The sequence below is a fragment of the Coregonus lavaretus genome, assembly GCF_964263955.1.
Source record: "Coregonus lavaretus genome assembly, contig: HAP1_SCAFFOLD_6531, whole genome shotgun sequence".
In the NCBI taxonomy this organism is placed as follows: Eukaryota; Metazoa; Chordata; class Actinopteri; order Salmoniformes; family Salmonidae; genus Coregonus; species Coregonus lavaretus.
The window spans coordinates 1,886-18,607 of NW_028157609.1; the positions used below are offsets into that span (position 1 = coordinate 1,886).

General features: G+C 43.9%; 1 protein-coding gene across 1 annotated transcript in view; it reads left to right on the plus strand.

Annotated features, from left to right (window-relative positions):
* Window positions 1–1,247: 1,247 nt before the first annotated feature.
* LOC311125168 (disco-interacting protein 2 homolog B-A-like) overlaps window positions 1,248–16,722 on the plus strand; it is a gene marked incomplete at both ends in the record, with an annotated part of 29,091 nt that continues 13,616 nt past the window's right edge. The window contains 7 exons of the mRNA XM_084199224.1: window positions 1,248–1,389; window positions 6,377–6,556; window positions 8,488–8,613; window positions 8,942–9,157; window positions 9,942–10,088; window positions 14,208–14,327; window positions 16,017–16,214. Coding sequence (XP_084055350.1) covers window positions 1,248–1,389; window positions 6,377–6,556; window positions 8,488–8,613; window positions 8,942–9,157; window positions 9,942–10,088; window positions 14,208–14,327; window positions 16,017–16,214 — 1,129 coding nt within the window. The remainder of the gene's footprint in view (window positions 1,390–6,376; window positions 6,557–8,487; window positions 8,614–8,941; window positions 9,158–9,941; window positions 10,089–14,207; window positions 14,328–16,016; window positions 16,215–16,722) is intronic.

Below are 16,722 nucleotides of genomic sequence, written 5' to 3' on the forward strand. Positions count from 1 at the left end.
TTTGTCAGTTTAGCCAAAGACTGATATACTAGCTGTCTACTCTATAAGGAATTGAAATAAGGAATTGGCAAACTGAGAAATAAGGTAGGCCACTTGATTTCAACATCTGAACAAATTGGACAGGCTAACATGCTTTTCAAACAGTTGGAGACAGACAGAAGGGTGTGTTCATAACAATTCAACTGTTCAACCTTGTTAGCTAGCAAATAGATCCAAGTTGGCTAAACTTGAAATATAAAGATTAGCTGGCAAATCACTAGCACATGGGCTTAATATTGTTAATATTGTAATATTCTATAGCCTAATGCCTGCTACAAGAAGTTAGTCATTATTAGTGAATGTGCATTATGCTTGGTTCTAGTTAAATTTGTAACAAAAAAGGGCATTTTCATAGACTTGAAAGCCAGATCAATGATTATTGCAAAAAAAAGCAGGTTAAACTATTTTGATAAAATAATTACATTATTAGTGGGTCTTATGGTTGTGCCTAGGTATAACTTCACACGCCCTGAATTCATTAGATTATTGCTGACTGTTTGAAATGCAGTGTATTATTTAAAGAAAACATTTAAAAAATAGATATACACTAAGTAGCAGTTTGCTGCCACCCATCATGAAAACAGAGCAGGCTAACGCTAGCAGTGCTAGCCCACCAGTGTTTTTTTCCATGGCTGTGCACAAATGCGTCAGGTGTGAGACGTTTCCACACAATCACAAGATGAACATAAGGTGGAACTGGAAAATGGACAGGAATTTGTCTGCCCTAAATGCATCACCATCAAGCAGCTTAGGGAAGAGATCCTCCGGCTGTTAGCTCTTCTGCGAGAAAAGGATAACCTTCCTTCTAAGTACACCGACCTTGCTGTAACCCAGGCAAACCACATCTCAGTTTTAAATGCCCCCTATAGCAAAGCTGTCAATGAGTCGGGCAGCGTTGATCTGTCCCAATCCAACGGACACATGTTAAGCTCCGCAGCCCATGGGAGACTGGACACTCGCAAGGCGTAGGAGATCGGGGAGGCAGTCTGGCCACCCTTTATCTATCCGAGAAGGTCCGATAAAGCTATCAAACAGCTTTGTCCCACTTGAGATGGACCTACCAACCCCCGGGAGTCAGCACGGATCCTGGGTGCATACCAACAGCCTGCGGCCGCCCAGTGGCACCCTCCCCCACGGCCACCGCAGTTCAGCAGGTTGCTTCCCCATCGGATTCCATCACGTCCACAATCATTGTGGGCAGCTCGATGATGAGAGATTTTGGCCTGCCTACGATCTGTGGACCGATCAAGGTCCACTGTCACGCTGGAGCCCGTGTCCATGACATCAACTCCCTCCTGCCCACGGTTCTGGCCAACTACTCCAACATTGACACCATCGTCACTCACGTAGGTTTTAACGACCTTCGTTTTAGGCGATCTGAGGGAGGACTACAAAAATTTTTTAAACACCCTTGCTAGCACAGGTAAGATAATAATTATCTCTGGCCCCCTCCTGTGCTACCGAAGGAGTTCGGAAAGTTTCAGCCGACTCTTTGCCCTGAACGAGTACCTGAAGAAACTTTGCAACGACAGGAATGTCTCTTTTTGTGACAACTTTGATTTGCTGTGGTGGGAGCAACCAGCACTTTTTAAAAGAGACGGAATTCATCCTAACCACAGCGTTTCCAGGATTATTTCCTGCAACATTGCAAACTGTTTTAGAGATAGATGGACATGTCTGGTAGTGCTCCAGTTCTCCCTGTCAGAATAAGCAACAGAGGACTTGGAAATCAACTCCTGTAGAAATGGCACTATGGTTATTGTGAGTAACCTAATTTATGTTCCTTTAACTCTGCCTTCTAGTGAGTTTATACAAACTTTTATACGTCAGAAAATGTGGTTGTAACGTTAATAATTTGGTTGTTACTCCATTTGTAACCTCGAGGTAGATGCCCCAGGGGCAGAATGGCCCACACTCATTGAACATGGCACTTTTAAATGTTAGAGCAATCACAAGTAAAACCTTTCTCATGAAAAACTCATTACTGAGTGCAAAGTTGATTGCATGGCCCCGTGTAGCTCAGTTGGTAGAGCATGGCGCTTGCAACAGCAGGGTTGTGGGTTCGTTTCCCACGAGGGGCCAGTATGAAAATGTTTGCACTCACTAACAGTAAGTCGCTCTGGATAAGAGCGTCTGCTAAATGACTAAAATGTCAAATGTAAATGTTTCTCACTGAAACATGGCTGTCTTCAGACTGTAGTGCTGCTCTTATTGCAGTCTCCCCCCTGGACTACAGCTTTTCATACTATATCATGAAAGGGGAAAAGGGTGGGGGGACAGCCTCTATTTTTACTAATGCTGTGTGACAATTAGAAATGCCAGACGGGCTAATTTTTCTAACTTGATCACTGTTAATCAGAATAATTCACGAGTGCTCTTCTCGACCATTGATGGCCTGATTAATCCTACCCCCGCAAACCTATGTGAACTTTTCTCCACATCTAAATGTGATGAGTTTGTGGCATATTTCAGAGATAAGATAACCAACATTATGCTGGGTATCAGTCAAGCAAGACCTGATGAGAAGTTTGATGATACCACGCAAAGGCACTATGGACTTATTTTTCCCTGGTTGATACAGACATGCTCAGGAAAGTGATATCACAATTTAAGCCTTCTACCTGCCTTCTCAATCCTATCCCCACCACCTTCTTCAAAACAGTTTTTAATTGCATATCTGAAGAAGAGCAAGCTATTGTTATCACTCCCTGTTCAGAGGCACTTTCCCCACTGCACTAAAAACTGCTATGGTGAAACCCCTTCTGAAGAAAAGTAATCTAGATTCTTTAACTTTTAGCAATCTTCAGCCAACCTTCCATTCTTAAGCAAAATTCTGGGGAAATTGGTGTTCAAACAGCTAAATGGTTTTTTGAAGTGCCAACTGTGAAAAATTCCAATCTGGTTTTCGTGCCCACCACAACACAGACAGCCTTAGTTAAAGTGGTAAATGATCTTAGAGCGAACACAGATGCCAAACAGCTCTCTGTCCTTGTACTCTTAGATTTAAATGCTGCATTCGACATTGTTGACCATGATGTCCTTCTGGACAGACTGGAGAGGTAGGTTGGCCTCTCCGGTCCAGTTCTAAATTGGTTTAGGACCTATTTAACCGGTCGAGAGTTTTTGTCACCCTTGGTGAACATAACTCAGAGAAAATACATATCATATGTGGCATTCCACATGGTTCAATTTTGGGTCTGCAACTGTTCAGTTTATACACTACCAGTCAAAAGTTTGGACACACCTACTCATTCAAGGGTTTTTCTTTATTTTTACTATTTTCTACATTGTAGAATAATAGTGAAGACATCAAAACTATGAAATAACACATGGAATCATGTAGTAAACAAAAAAGTATTAAACAAATCAAAATATATTTGAGATTCTTCAAATAGCCACCCTTTGCCTTGATGACAGCTTTGCACACTCTTTGCTTTTCCTTAAGATGCTTTTTAGTTGTTTAGTTTGTCATTATTTAGTTTTTTATCTTATGTTTGTTGTGTAGTAAATATCTCAGCTTTTATTTTCATTGTTTTTATTAGTTTTTTCCTGTAAAGCACAGTCTGAAATGTGCTGTATAAATAAAGCTTGATTTGATTTGATGACCGAAAGTATGTGGACACATGCTCTACCAACTGAGCTACAGGAGGCCTGCATCTTCTGTATACCCCCCATACCTTGTCACAACACAACTGATTGGCTCAAACGCATTAAGAAGGACATTCCACAAATTAACTTTTAACAAGGCACACCTGTTCATTGAAATGCGTTCCAGGTGACTACCTCATGGAGCTGGTTGAGAGAATGCCAAGAGTGTGCAAAGCTGTCATCAAGGAAAAGGGTGGCTTTTTGAAGAATCTCATCTAAAATATATTTTGATTTGTTTAACACTACATGGTTACTACATGATTCCATATGTGTTATTTCATAGTTTTGATGTCTTCACTATTATTCTACAATGTAGAAAATAGTAAAAATAAAGAAAAACCATGGAATGAGTAGGTGTGTCCAAACTTTTGACTGGTACTGTATATGTTACCCCTTGGCAGCATTATCAGAAAGCACAGCATAGATTGTCACTGCTACACAGACGACACACAATTTACATTTGTGTCACCAGAGGATTTTAGCTCCACGGATAAATTATTAGACAATATTAGTGATTTCAATACTTGGATGGCTCACAGCTTCCTCCTGCTAAATCAAGACAAGGCCGAGGTACTTATTGTTGGAGCCAAAGCACAGAGAGAGAATCTTGCTGCACATTTTAATTCACGGGCAATAGAGCTAAAACACCAGGTAAAAAAACCTAGGTGTTATTTTAGACTGAACTAAATTTTGAATCACACATTAGGAATGTGACATAGCTTTTTACCACCTGAGGAACATTGCTAAGGTGTGTCTGTTTTCTCTCTCAGGCTCATACAGAGAGACTCATCCATGCTTTTATTACAAGCAGGCTTGACTACTGTAATTCTCTCCTGTCTGGTCTACCCAAGAAAGCAATTGGTCAACTGTAAAACATACAGAATTCTGCAGCGTGGTTACTGACCAAGACCAGACGGAGAGCACACATTACACCGGTTTTAAGGTCTCTGCACTGGCTGCCTGTGAGTCCATGATTGTGCACCCCATTACATGTCAGACATACTTTTAAGTTAAGTACCCAGTAGGTTCCTCAGATCCTCTGGCACTGGCCTTTTAACTATCCCAAAGCCTAGGACCAAGAGGCACGGAGAGGCAGCCTTTAGTTATTATGCCCCCAGCCTCTGGAATAGCCTGCCAGAGAACCTGAGGGGGGCTGAAACTGTTGACATATTTAAGAGATCTTAAAACACATCTTTTTAGCTTTGCTTTTCCTTAAGATGCTTTTTAGTTGTTCAGTTTGTAATTAGTAGTTTGTTGTGTAGTAAATATTTCAGCTTTTATTTCATTGTTTTTATTCGTTTTGTTTTCCTGTAAAGCACATTGCGTTGCATTCCATGTCTGAAATGTGCTGTATAAATAAAGCTTGATTTGATTTGATGAACGAAAGTATGTGGACACCTGCTCGTCGAACATCTCATTCCAAAATCATGGGCATTAGTATGGAGTTGGTACCCCCTTTGCTGCTATAACAGCCCCCACTCTTCTGGGAAGGCTTTCCACTAGATGTTGGAACATTGCTTATGCCATTCAGCAATAAGAGCATTAGTGAGGTCGGGCACTAATGTTGGGCGATTAGGCCTGGCTCGCAGTCGGCGTTCCAATTCATCTCAAAGGTGTTCGATTGGGTTGAGGTCAGGGCTCTGTGCAGGCCAGTCAAGTTCTTCCACAACGATCTTGAAAAACAATTTCTGTATGGACCTCGCTTTGTGCACGTGGGCATTGTCATGCTGAAACAGGAAAGGGCCTTCCCCAAACTGTTGCGACATAATTGGAAGCACAGAATCATCTAGAATGTCATTCTATGCTGTAGCGTTAAAGATTTATCTTCAATGGAACTAAGAGGCCTAGCCCGTACCATGAAAAACAGCCCTAGAGCATTATTCCTCCTCCACCAAACTTTCCAGTTGGCAGTATGCATTTGGGCAGGTAGCGTTCTCCTGGCATCCGCCAAACCCAGATTTGTCCGTCTGACTGCCAGATGGTGAAGCGTGAGTCATCACTCCAGACGACGCTTGGCATTGCGCATGGTGATCTTAGGCTTATGTGAGGCTGCTTGGCCATGGAAACCCATTTCATGAAGGTCCCGACGAACAGTTATTGTGCTGACGTTGCTTCCAGAGGCAGTTTGGAACTCGGTAGTGAGTGTTGCAACCGAGGACAGACGATTTTTATGCGCTACGCGCTTCAGCACTTGGCGGTCCCTTTCTGTGAGCTTGTGTGGCCTACCACTTCGCGGCTGAGGCGTTGTTGCTCCTAGACGTTTTCACTTCACAGTAACAGCACTTACAGTTGACCGGTGCAGCTCTAACAGGGCAGAAATGTGACGAACTGACTTGTTGGAAAGGTGGCATCCTGTGACGGTGCCACGTTGAAAGTCACTGAGCTCTTCAGTAAGGCCATTATACTGGCAATGATTGTCTATGGAGATTGCATGGCGGTGTGCTCAATTTTATACACCTGTCAGCAACGGGTGTGCCTGAAATAGCAGAATCCACTAATTTGAAGGGGTTTCCAGATACTTTTGTATATATAGTGTATATCGTGAATCGTCCATAAGTTTGAAAAAATTGAGATATGATTTTTAGGCCATATCGCACAGCCCTAGTTTGTGTGTACTATGTGTTTGTGTGTGTGTGTGTGTGTGTTAAAGCCAGGTGCTGAGTATCTCCTCGTTCCTCTCTCTGTCCAGGTGTGGATCTGCCTCTCCCAGACGTCCAGCAGCAGTCGTCCTCCGGACCTACCAGTGGTGAGCCCAGCCCTGCCAGCCCTGACCGTAGCCCTGCCAGTCCTGAGGCCCCTGGCCCCTCGTCTTCCTCCGGGGGCCGCAGAAACCGCAGCGGGGGAGCCAGGGACGACCGCTACAGATCAGGTACAGACACACACATACTGTACATTTATACATGTCACACACACACACATTCAGATTCCGAAAACATGAAGGTCCTCAATGAGGCAATTTATTTAGCAGCAAACACAATACATTCAGAGGAAATCACAGATTTAGAAGCAACAACATAGCAAAGAAAACAACGGAAGTAGACTAAGTACAGTGGGGAAAAAAAGTATTTAGTCAGCCACCAATTGTGCAAGTTCTCCCACTTAAAAAGATGAGAGAGGCCTGTAATTTTCATCATAGGTACACGTCAACTATGACAGACAAAATGAGAAAATAAAGTATTTGGTCAATAACAAAAGTTTCTCAATACTTTGTTATATACCCTTTGTTGGCAATGACACAGGTCAAACGTTTTCTGTAAGTCTTCACAAGGTTTTCACACACTGTTGCTGGTATTTTGGCCCATTCCTCCATGCAGATCTCCTCTAGAGCAGTGATGTTTTGGGGCTGTCGCTGGGCAACACTGACTTTCAACTCCCTCCAAAGATTTTCTATGGGGTTGAGATCTAGAGACTGGCTAAGCCACTCCAGGACCTTGAAATGCTTCTTACGAAGCCACTCCTTCGTTTCCCAGGCGGTGTGTTTGGGATCATTGTCATGCTGAAAGACCCAGCCACGTTTAATCTTCAATGCCCTTGCTGATGGAAGGAGGTTTTCACTCAAAATCTCACGATACATGGCCCCATTCATTCTTTCCTTTACACGGATCAGTCGTCCTGGTCCCTTTGCAGAAAAACAGCCCCAAAGCATGATGTTTCCACCCCCATGCTTCACAGTAGGTATGGTGTTCTTTGGATGCAACTCAGCATTCTTTGTCCTCCAAACACGACGAGTTGAGTTTTTACCAAAAAGTTCTATTTTGGTTTCATCTGACCATAATCCTCTTCTGGATCATCCAAATGCACTCTAGCAAACTTCAGACGGGCCTGGACATGTACTGGCTTAAGCAGGGGGACACGTCTGGCACTGCAAGATTTGAGTCCCTGGCGGCGTAGTGTGTTACTGATGGTAGGCTTTGTTACTTTGGTCCCAGCTCTCTGCAGGTCATTCACTAGGTCCCACCGTGTGGTTCTGGGATTTTTGCTCACCGTTCTTGTGATCATTTTGACCCCACGGGGTGAGATCTTACGTGGAGCCCCAGATCGAGGGAGATTATCAGTGGTCTTGTATGTCTTCCATTTCCTAATAATTGCTCCCACAGTTGATTTCTTCAAACCAAGCTGCTTACCTATTGCAGATTCAGTCTTCCCAGCCTGGTGCAGGTCTACAATTTTGTTTCTTGTGTCCTTTGACAGCTCTTTGGTCTTGGCCATAGTGGAGTTTGGAGTGTGACTGTTTGAGGTTGTGGACAGGTATCTTTTATACTGATAACAAGTTCAAACAGGTGCCATTAATACAGGTAACGAGTGGAGGACAGAGGAGCCTCTTAAAGAAGAAGTTACAGGTCTGTGAGAGCCAGAAATCTTGCTTGTTTGTAGGTGACCAAATACTTATTTTCCACCATAATTTGCAAATAAATTCATAAAAAATCCTACAATGTGATTTTCTGGAATTTTTTTTCTCAATTTGTCTGTCATAGTTGACGTGTACCTATGATGAAAATTACAGTCCTCTCTCATCTTTTTAAGTGGGAGAACTTGCACAATTGGTGGCTGACTAAATACTTTTTTCCCCCACTGTAAGTGCAATTTCATAAAAATGACACAGACCTCTAACATGCATGGCACCACAGTAGGAGTGGGATGTGTGGGAGCTGCTGCCTTGCTTAGGGATAGTGGTTGGTTCGGATTGTGACCGAGGAGTCTAGTGGACAACAGTTGGTGCAGTGACTGACCTGGTTTTTCCATCCCTGTTTTTCAGTCTGTCCTCATCTTGTTCTCATTCTTCCTCTCCCTCTCTGTCAGATATCCACACGGAGGCGGTACAGGCAGCGTTGGCCAAACACAAGGAGGAGAAGATGGCGCTGCCCATGCCCACCAAGCGCCGCTCAGCCTTCGTCCAGTCACCTGTAGACAACTGCACCCCTCCAGGTCAGTGCCATAGAGATCAAACAATGTTTGAGGGTTGGGGTCAATTCCATTTCAGTTCCACACAATTCAGGAAGTACACTGAAATTCCAATTCTCTTCAATGCTTTTCAATGAGGAGAATTTGGAATTGGAATTTGGTTTACTTTATGAATTGAAATGGAATTGACTCCAGCCCTGCCATGTTTAAGTAGTACACTGTAGTGGTCAATAACTAACCCTGGTCCTGGAGAGCTACAATACAGGGTGCGCACTGTGCAGGCTTTAGTTCCAGCCCGCTACAAAGCTCACCACACGTCATCTGCTAATACATCTCGTTCTGTCTCCGTCAGACACATCGTCAGCATCTGAGGACGAGGGTTCTCTGCGTCGCCAGGCGGCTCTGAGTGCAGCGCTGGCCCAGAGTCTCCAGAGCCCAGACTACTGGATCAACCGCTCAGTACAGAGCTCCTCCACCTCCTCCTCCGCCTCCTCCACCCTGTCCCACGGGGAAAATAAGACACAGCCGACCTCCGCGCTAGCCGACATACTGGCAAGCACACGCATAGGTAACACACACTCTGTAAACACACACACACATAACCCACAAATAGTTAACACACACACTCTGTAAACACACACAACCCACACATGGGTAACACACACTCTGTAAATACACACACATAACCCACACATAGGTAACACATACACCCTGTAAACACACACACAACCCACACATGGGTAACACACACTCTGTAAATACACACACATAACCCACACATGGGTAACACATACTCTCTGTAAACACACACATACACAACCCACACATGGGTAACACACACTCTGTAAACACACACACATAACCCACACATGGGTAACACACACTCTGTAAACACACACACATAACCCACACATGGGTAACACACACTCTGTAAACACACACACATAACCCACACATGGGTAACACACACTCTGTAAATACACACACACAACCCACACATAGGTAACACACACACTCTGTAAATACACACACATAACCCACACATAGGTAACACACACTCTGTAAACACACACATAACCCACACATAGGTAACACACACTCTGTAAACACACACACAACCCACACATAGGTAACACACACACCCTGCAAACACGTAATCCATATTCCGCACACGCATTGGTGCACCTGACTCACACACACACACACGGGCGCGCGTGCACACACATAACAACCCTTCATACCCTCAGAGACACTCTTCCTAAATGAACACGTATTGTCTGTAGCTCCACAGCTTTAGGTAAGTTTACCTCGGAGTATTTAACCTCCTTGTCCCTGCTCCCCTTCTCCTCCAGAGAACAGTATCCCCCCAGATGTGACCTCCTACACCCCTGAGAGGGGTTCAAGGGTGGACTCCAGGGTGGACCTGCCCCCCAATGCTATGCCCAGGGTGATGCCCCGAGGACAGAGCCGCACCAGCATGCTGGATACCACCGCTGACGGTATGCACACACACACTGTAGAGCAACAACCACACTCTGTGGAACACACTGTAGAGCAACAACCACACACTGCAGAACACACTGTAGAGCAACAACCACACTCTGCAGAACACACTGTAGAGCAACAACCACACACTGCAGAACACACTGTAGAGCAACAACCACACTCTGCAGAACACACTGTAGAGCAACAACCACACACTGTGGAACACACTGTAGAGCAACAACCACACACTGCGGAACACACTGTAGAGCAACAACCACACACTGTAGAGCAACAACCACACACTGCGGAACACACTGTAGAGCAACAACCACACACTGTGGAACACACTGTAGAGCAACAACCACACACTGCGGAACACACTGTAGAGCAACAACCACACACTGTAGAGCAACAACCACACACTGCGGAACACACTGTAGAGCAACAACCACACACTGTGGAACACACTGTAGAGCAACAACCACACACTGCGGAACACACTGTAGAGCAACAACCACACACTGCAGAACACACTGTAGAGCAACAACCACACACTGCGGAACACACTGTAGAGCAACAACCACACACTGCGGAACACACTGTAGAGCAACAACCACACTGCAGAACACACTGTAGAGCAACAACCACACACTGTGGAACACACTGTAGAGCAACAACCACACACTGCGGAACACACTGTAGAGCAACAACCACACACTGTAGAGCAACAACCACACACTGTAGAGCAACAACCACACACTACGGAACACACTGTAGAGCAACAACCACACACTGCAGAACACACTGTAGAGCAACAACCACACACTGTGGAACACACTGTAGAGCAACAACCACACACTGTAGAGCAACAACCACACACTGTAGAGCAACAACCACACACTGCAGAACACACTGTAGAGCAACAACCACACACTGTGGAACACACTGTAGAGCAACAACCACACACTGTAGAGCAACAACCACACACTGTAGAGCAACAACCACACACTACGGAACACACTGTAGAGCAACAACCACACACTGCGGAACACACTGTAGAGCAACAACCACACACTGTAGAGCAACAACCACACACTGTGGAACACACTGTAGAGCAACAACCACACACTGCGGAACACACTGTAGAGCAACAACCACACACTGTGGAACACACTGTAGAGCAACAACCACACACTGCGGAACACACTGTAGAGCAACAACCACACACTGCAGAACACACTGTAGAGCAACAACCATACACTGCAGAACACACTGTAGAGCAACAACCACACACTGTGGAACACACTGTAGAGCAACAACCACACACTGCGGAACACACTGTAGAGCAACAACCACACACTGTAGAGCAACAACCACACACTGTGGAACACACTGTAGAGCAACAACCACACACTGCGGAACACACTGTAGAGCAACAACCACACACTGCAGAACACACTGTAGAGCAACAACCACACACTGTAGAGCAACAACCACACACTGTAGAACAACAACCACACACTGTAGAATAACAACCACACACTGTGGAACACACTGTAGAGCAACAATCACACACTGCAGAATGTACGAGCACACACACACACACACACACACGGCAGCAAACTGGTAACACGCATCAGAAAACCACCACACACACTGCGATCATTCACTGTTTTATCCATAATCTCTAGTCTGTAACATCCTGAATCTGGTGATGGTTTGGCTAACTAACAGTAATCAGGAATGTGGCTGGCAGTTCAGTGTGTTTACCCATTGCTTTGTGATGACTCATTGCTTGTAGTTGTGATCCTACCGTGTTTGACATTGCTATCGCTGCATCCCAAATGACACCCTATTTCCTACATAGTGTACTACTTTTAACCAGAGCCCCCTGGTCAAAGTAGTGCACTACATGTACAGTTGAAGTCGGAAGTTTACATACCTTAGCTAAATACATTCAAACTCCGTTTTTCACAATTCCTGACATTTAATCCTAGTAAAAATTCCCTGTCTTAGGTCAGTTAGGATCACCACTTTATTTTAAGAATGTGAAATGTCAGAATAATAGTAGAGAGAATTAATTATTTCAGCTTTTATTTCTTTCATCACATTCCCAGTGGGTCAGAAGTTTACATAAACTAAATTAGTATTTGGTAGCATTGCCTTTAAATTGTTTAACTTGGGTCAAACGTTTCGGGTATCCTTCCACAAGCTTCCCACAATAAGTTGGGTGAATTTTGGCCCATTCCTCCTGACAGAGCTGATGTAACTGAGTCAGGTTTGTAGGCCTCCTTGCTCGCACACGCTTTTTCAGTTCTACCCACACATTTTCTATATGATTGAGGTCAGGGCTTTGTGATGGCCACTCCAATACCTTGACTTTGTTGTCCTTAAGCCATTTTGCCACAACTTTGGAAGTATGCTTGGGGTCATTGTCCATTTGGAAGGCCTATTTGCGGCCAAGCTTTAACTTCCTGGCTGATGTCTTGAGATGTTGCTTCAATATATCCACATAATTTCCATCCTCATGATGCAATCTATTTTGTGAAGTGCATCAGTCCCTCCTGCAGTAAATACCCCCACAGCATGATGCTGCCACCCCTGTGCTTCACGGTTGGGATGTTGTTCTTCGGCTTGCAAGCCACACCCCTTTTCCTCCAAACATATAACGATGGTCATTATGGCCAAACAGTTCTATTTTTGTTTAATCAGACCAGAGGACATTTCTCCAAAAAGTACGATCTTTGTCCCCATGTGCAGTTGCAAACCGTAGTCTGGCTTTTGTATGGCGGTTTTGGAGCAGTGGCTTCTTCCTTGCTGAGCGGCCTTTCAGGTTATGTCGATATAGGATTCGTTTTACTGTGGATATAGATACTGTGTACCTGTTCCTCCAGCATCTTCACAAGGTCCTTTGCTGTTGTTCTGGGATTGATTTGCACTTTTCGTACCAAAGTACGTTCATCTCTAGGATACAGAACGCGTCTCCTTCCTGAGCGGTATGACGACTGCGTGGTCCCATGGTGTTTATACTTGCGTACTATTGTTTGTACAGATGAACGTGGTACCTTCAGGCGTTTGGAAATTGCTCCCAAGGATGAACCAGACTTGTGGAGGTCTACAATTTTTTTCGGAGGTCTTGGCTGATTTATTTTGATTTTCCCATGATGTCAAGCAAAGAGTCACTGAGTTTGAAGGTAGGCCTTGAAATACATCCACAGGTGCACCTCCAATTGACTTCTAAAGCTATGACATCATTTTCTGGAATTTTCCAAGCTGTTTAAAGGCACAGTCAACTTAGTGTATTTAAACTTCTGACCCACTGGAATTGTGATACAGTGAATTTTAAGTGAAATAATCTGTCTGTAAAGAATTGTTGGAAAAATGACTTGTGTCATGCACAAAGTAGATGTCCTAACCGACTTGCCAAAACTATAGTTTGTTAACAAGACATTTGTGGAGTGGTTGAAAAACAAGTTTTAATGACTCCAACCTAAGTGTATGTAAACTTCCGACTTCAACTGTATATAGGGATTGGAACCCTACCTATGTGAATCCATCAGGATGATTTGGGTGCTCATGCGCATATAAACCTCCCTATTTTTTAATAGTCTATTTTTATTCAGACATAATGACACACTGAGAAGACATAATAACATTGAATGAATCTCACTCACTCTCATCCCCATTCCAGGCGTTGTGTTGGGAATGCTGCTAACATACTATATTTTGTTCTTTTTTGGGGTGGTCCCTTTTTCCGCCGTACGTGTCGTGTCGTTCATTAAAAAAAAGGAAAAAGGAAAGGTAATATGAATCAAAATGGGACGGGGCGATGGAGGGAACAATTCCAATCAGCTTGCTTTTTCACCTCGTCTGTCGCCTGTTCGTCCTGTCTGTCCATCTACTCTTCACAGAGAGAAATATCTTCTGTTTTTGACCCAGAATAAAGTTGTATCTACCTGTTGTGTGTGAGCATTTGTGTCCGTTTGTGCGTGCTTGCCTATTTAATGTCTGAGTGTATGAGTGTGTGTGTCTGTCATTGTGTGTTTGTGTGCGATTGTGACTGTGTGTGTTGTGTGTCTATGATCGTGTCTGGGATGTGCGTGATTGTCTGCCTCTACCTCTGTGCTCTCCAGGTGTGCCAGTGAACAGCCGTGTTTCCACTAAGATCCAGCAGCTGCTCAACACTCTGAAGCGGCCCAAGAGACAAGCGCTCAGTGAGTTCTTCCTGGACGACTCCGAGGAGATTGTAGAGGGTAAGAAACACAGAGAGGACCTTCTCCAAGACTCCCATTCCATAAAATACAATACTTCCATTCCAATACTTACAGCGGCTTCAGAAAGTATTCACACACCTTGACTTTTCCACATTTTGTTGTGTTACAGCCTGAATTTAAAATGGATTAAGAGATTTTGTGTCACTGTCCTACACACAATACCCCATTATGTCAAAGTGGAATTATGTTTTTAGAAATTTTTATAAATTAATTAAAAATTAAAAGCTGAAATATCTTGAGTCAACAAGTATTCAACCCCTTTGTCATGGCAAGCCTAAGTAAGTTCAGGAGTTCAGTTGCTTAACAAGTCACAAAATAAGTTGCATGGACTCGCTTTGTGTGCAAAAATAGTGCTTAACAAGATCTTTGAATGACTACCTATCCCACACATACATTTATCTATCCAGCAATGAATTTCGAACACAGATTCAACCACAAAGACCAGGGAGGTTTTCCAATGCCTCACAAAGAAGGGCACCTATTGGTAGATGGGTATAAAAAAAAAGCAGACATTTAATATCCCTTTGAGCATGGTGAAGTTATTAATTACACTTTGGAGGGTGATAATGACATTGCTCATCCATATATTTATATATTCTTATTCCATTCCTTTACTTAGATTTGTGTGTATTGGGTTTTTGTTGTGGAACTGTTAGATATTACTTGCTAGATATTGCTGCACTGTCAGAACTAGAAGCACAAGCATTTAGCAACACTCGCAATAACATCTGCCAACCATGTGTATGTGACCAATAAATTGTATTTGATTTGATCAAGACACCCAGTCACTACAAAGATACAGGCGTCCTTCCTAGCTCAGTTGCCGGTGAGAAAGGAAACCCCTCAGGGATTTCACCATGTGGCCAATGGTGACTTTAAAACAGTTACAGAGTTTAATGGCTGTGATAGGAGAAAACTGAGGATGGATCAACAACATTATAGTTACTCCACAATACTAACCTAATTGACAAGAAGGAAGCCTGTACAGAATTTATAAAATCCAAAACATGCATCCTGTTTGCAATAAGGCACTAAAGTAATACTGCAAAAAAAAATGTTTGGGGAAATACAACACATTACTAAGTACCACTGTCCATATTTTCAAGGAAATTCACCTTTCAGCAGGACAATAACCTAAAACACAAAGCCAAATCTACACTGGCGTTGCTTACCAAGAAGACAGTTTTGACTTAAATTTGCTAGAAAATCTATGGCAAGACCTGAAAATGTTTTGTCTAGCAATGATCAACAACCAATTTGACAGAGCTTGAAGAATTTTGAAAATAATAATGGGCAAATGTTGCACAATCCAGGTGTGGAAAGCTCTTAGAGACTTACCCAGAATGACTCACAGCTGTAATCGCTGCCAAAGTATTTACTCAGGGGTGTGAATACTTATGTAAATGAACTATTTCTGTATTGAACTATTTCTGTATTTCATTTTCAATACATTTGCAACAATTTCAAAAAACATGTTTTCACTGGGATTGTGTGTAAATGGGTGAGGAAAAAAAATCAATTTCATCCATTTTGAATTCAGGCTGCAACACAACAAAACGTGGAATAAGTCAAGGGGTATGAATACTTTCTGAAGGCACAGTAAATTCAAATACTTACATTCCATTGAATACATCCATTCCTCATCCCTGTCTCCTCCCCTCTCCGTAGTGCCCCAGCCGGACCCCAACACCCCCAGGCCAGAGGGCCGTCAGATCATCCCAGTGAAGGGGGAGCCCCTGGGGGTGGTCAGTAACTGGCCCCCGGCCCTCCAGGCGGCCCTGGCACGCTGGGGGGCCACACAGGCCAAGAGCCCCGCTCTCACCGCCCTGGACGTTACCGGGAAACCCCTCTACACGCTGACATATGGTAGGTCTCACCGTTTTAAATGGATCTATACTCCCTCTATAGCAGGGAATAGGGAACATTTTATTTTTGATTTAACCTTTATTTAACTAGGCAAGTCAGTTAAGAACAAATTCTTATTTACAATGACGGCCTACGAAGAGGCAAAAGGCCTCCTGCGGGTACGGGGGATAAAAAATATAAATGTAGGACAAAACGCACATCACGACAAGAGAGACACCACAACACTACAAAAAGAAAGACCTAAGATAACAACACAGCATGATGAGGGCTGCAGTAGGTATCTCAGATGGGGGGAGTGAGGCCTAAGAGGGTTTTATAAATAAGCATCAACCAGTGGGTCTTGCGTCAGGTATACAGAGATGACTAGTCTCCCGAGTGGCGCAGTGGTCTAAGGCACTGCATCGCAGTGCTAGCTGTGCCACTAGAGATCCTGGTTCGTATCCAGGCTCTGTCGTAGCCGGCCACGACCGGGAGACCCATGGGGCGGCGCACAATTGGCCCAGCGTCG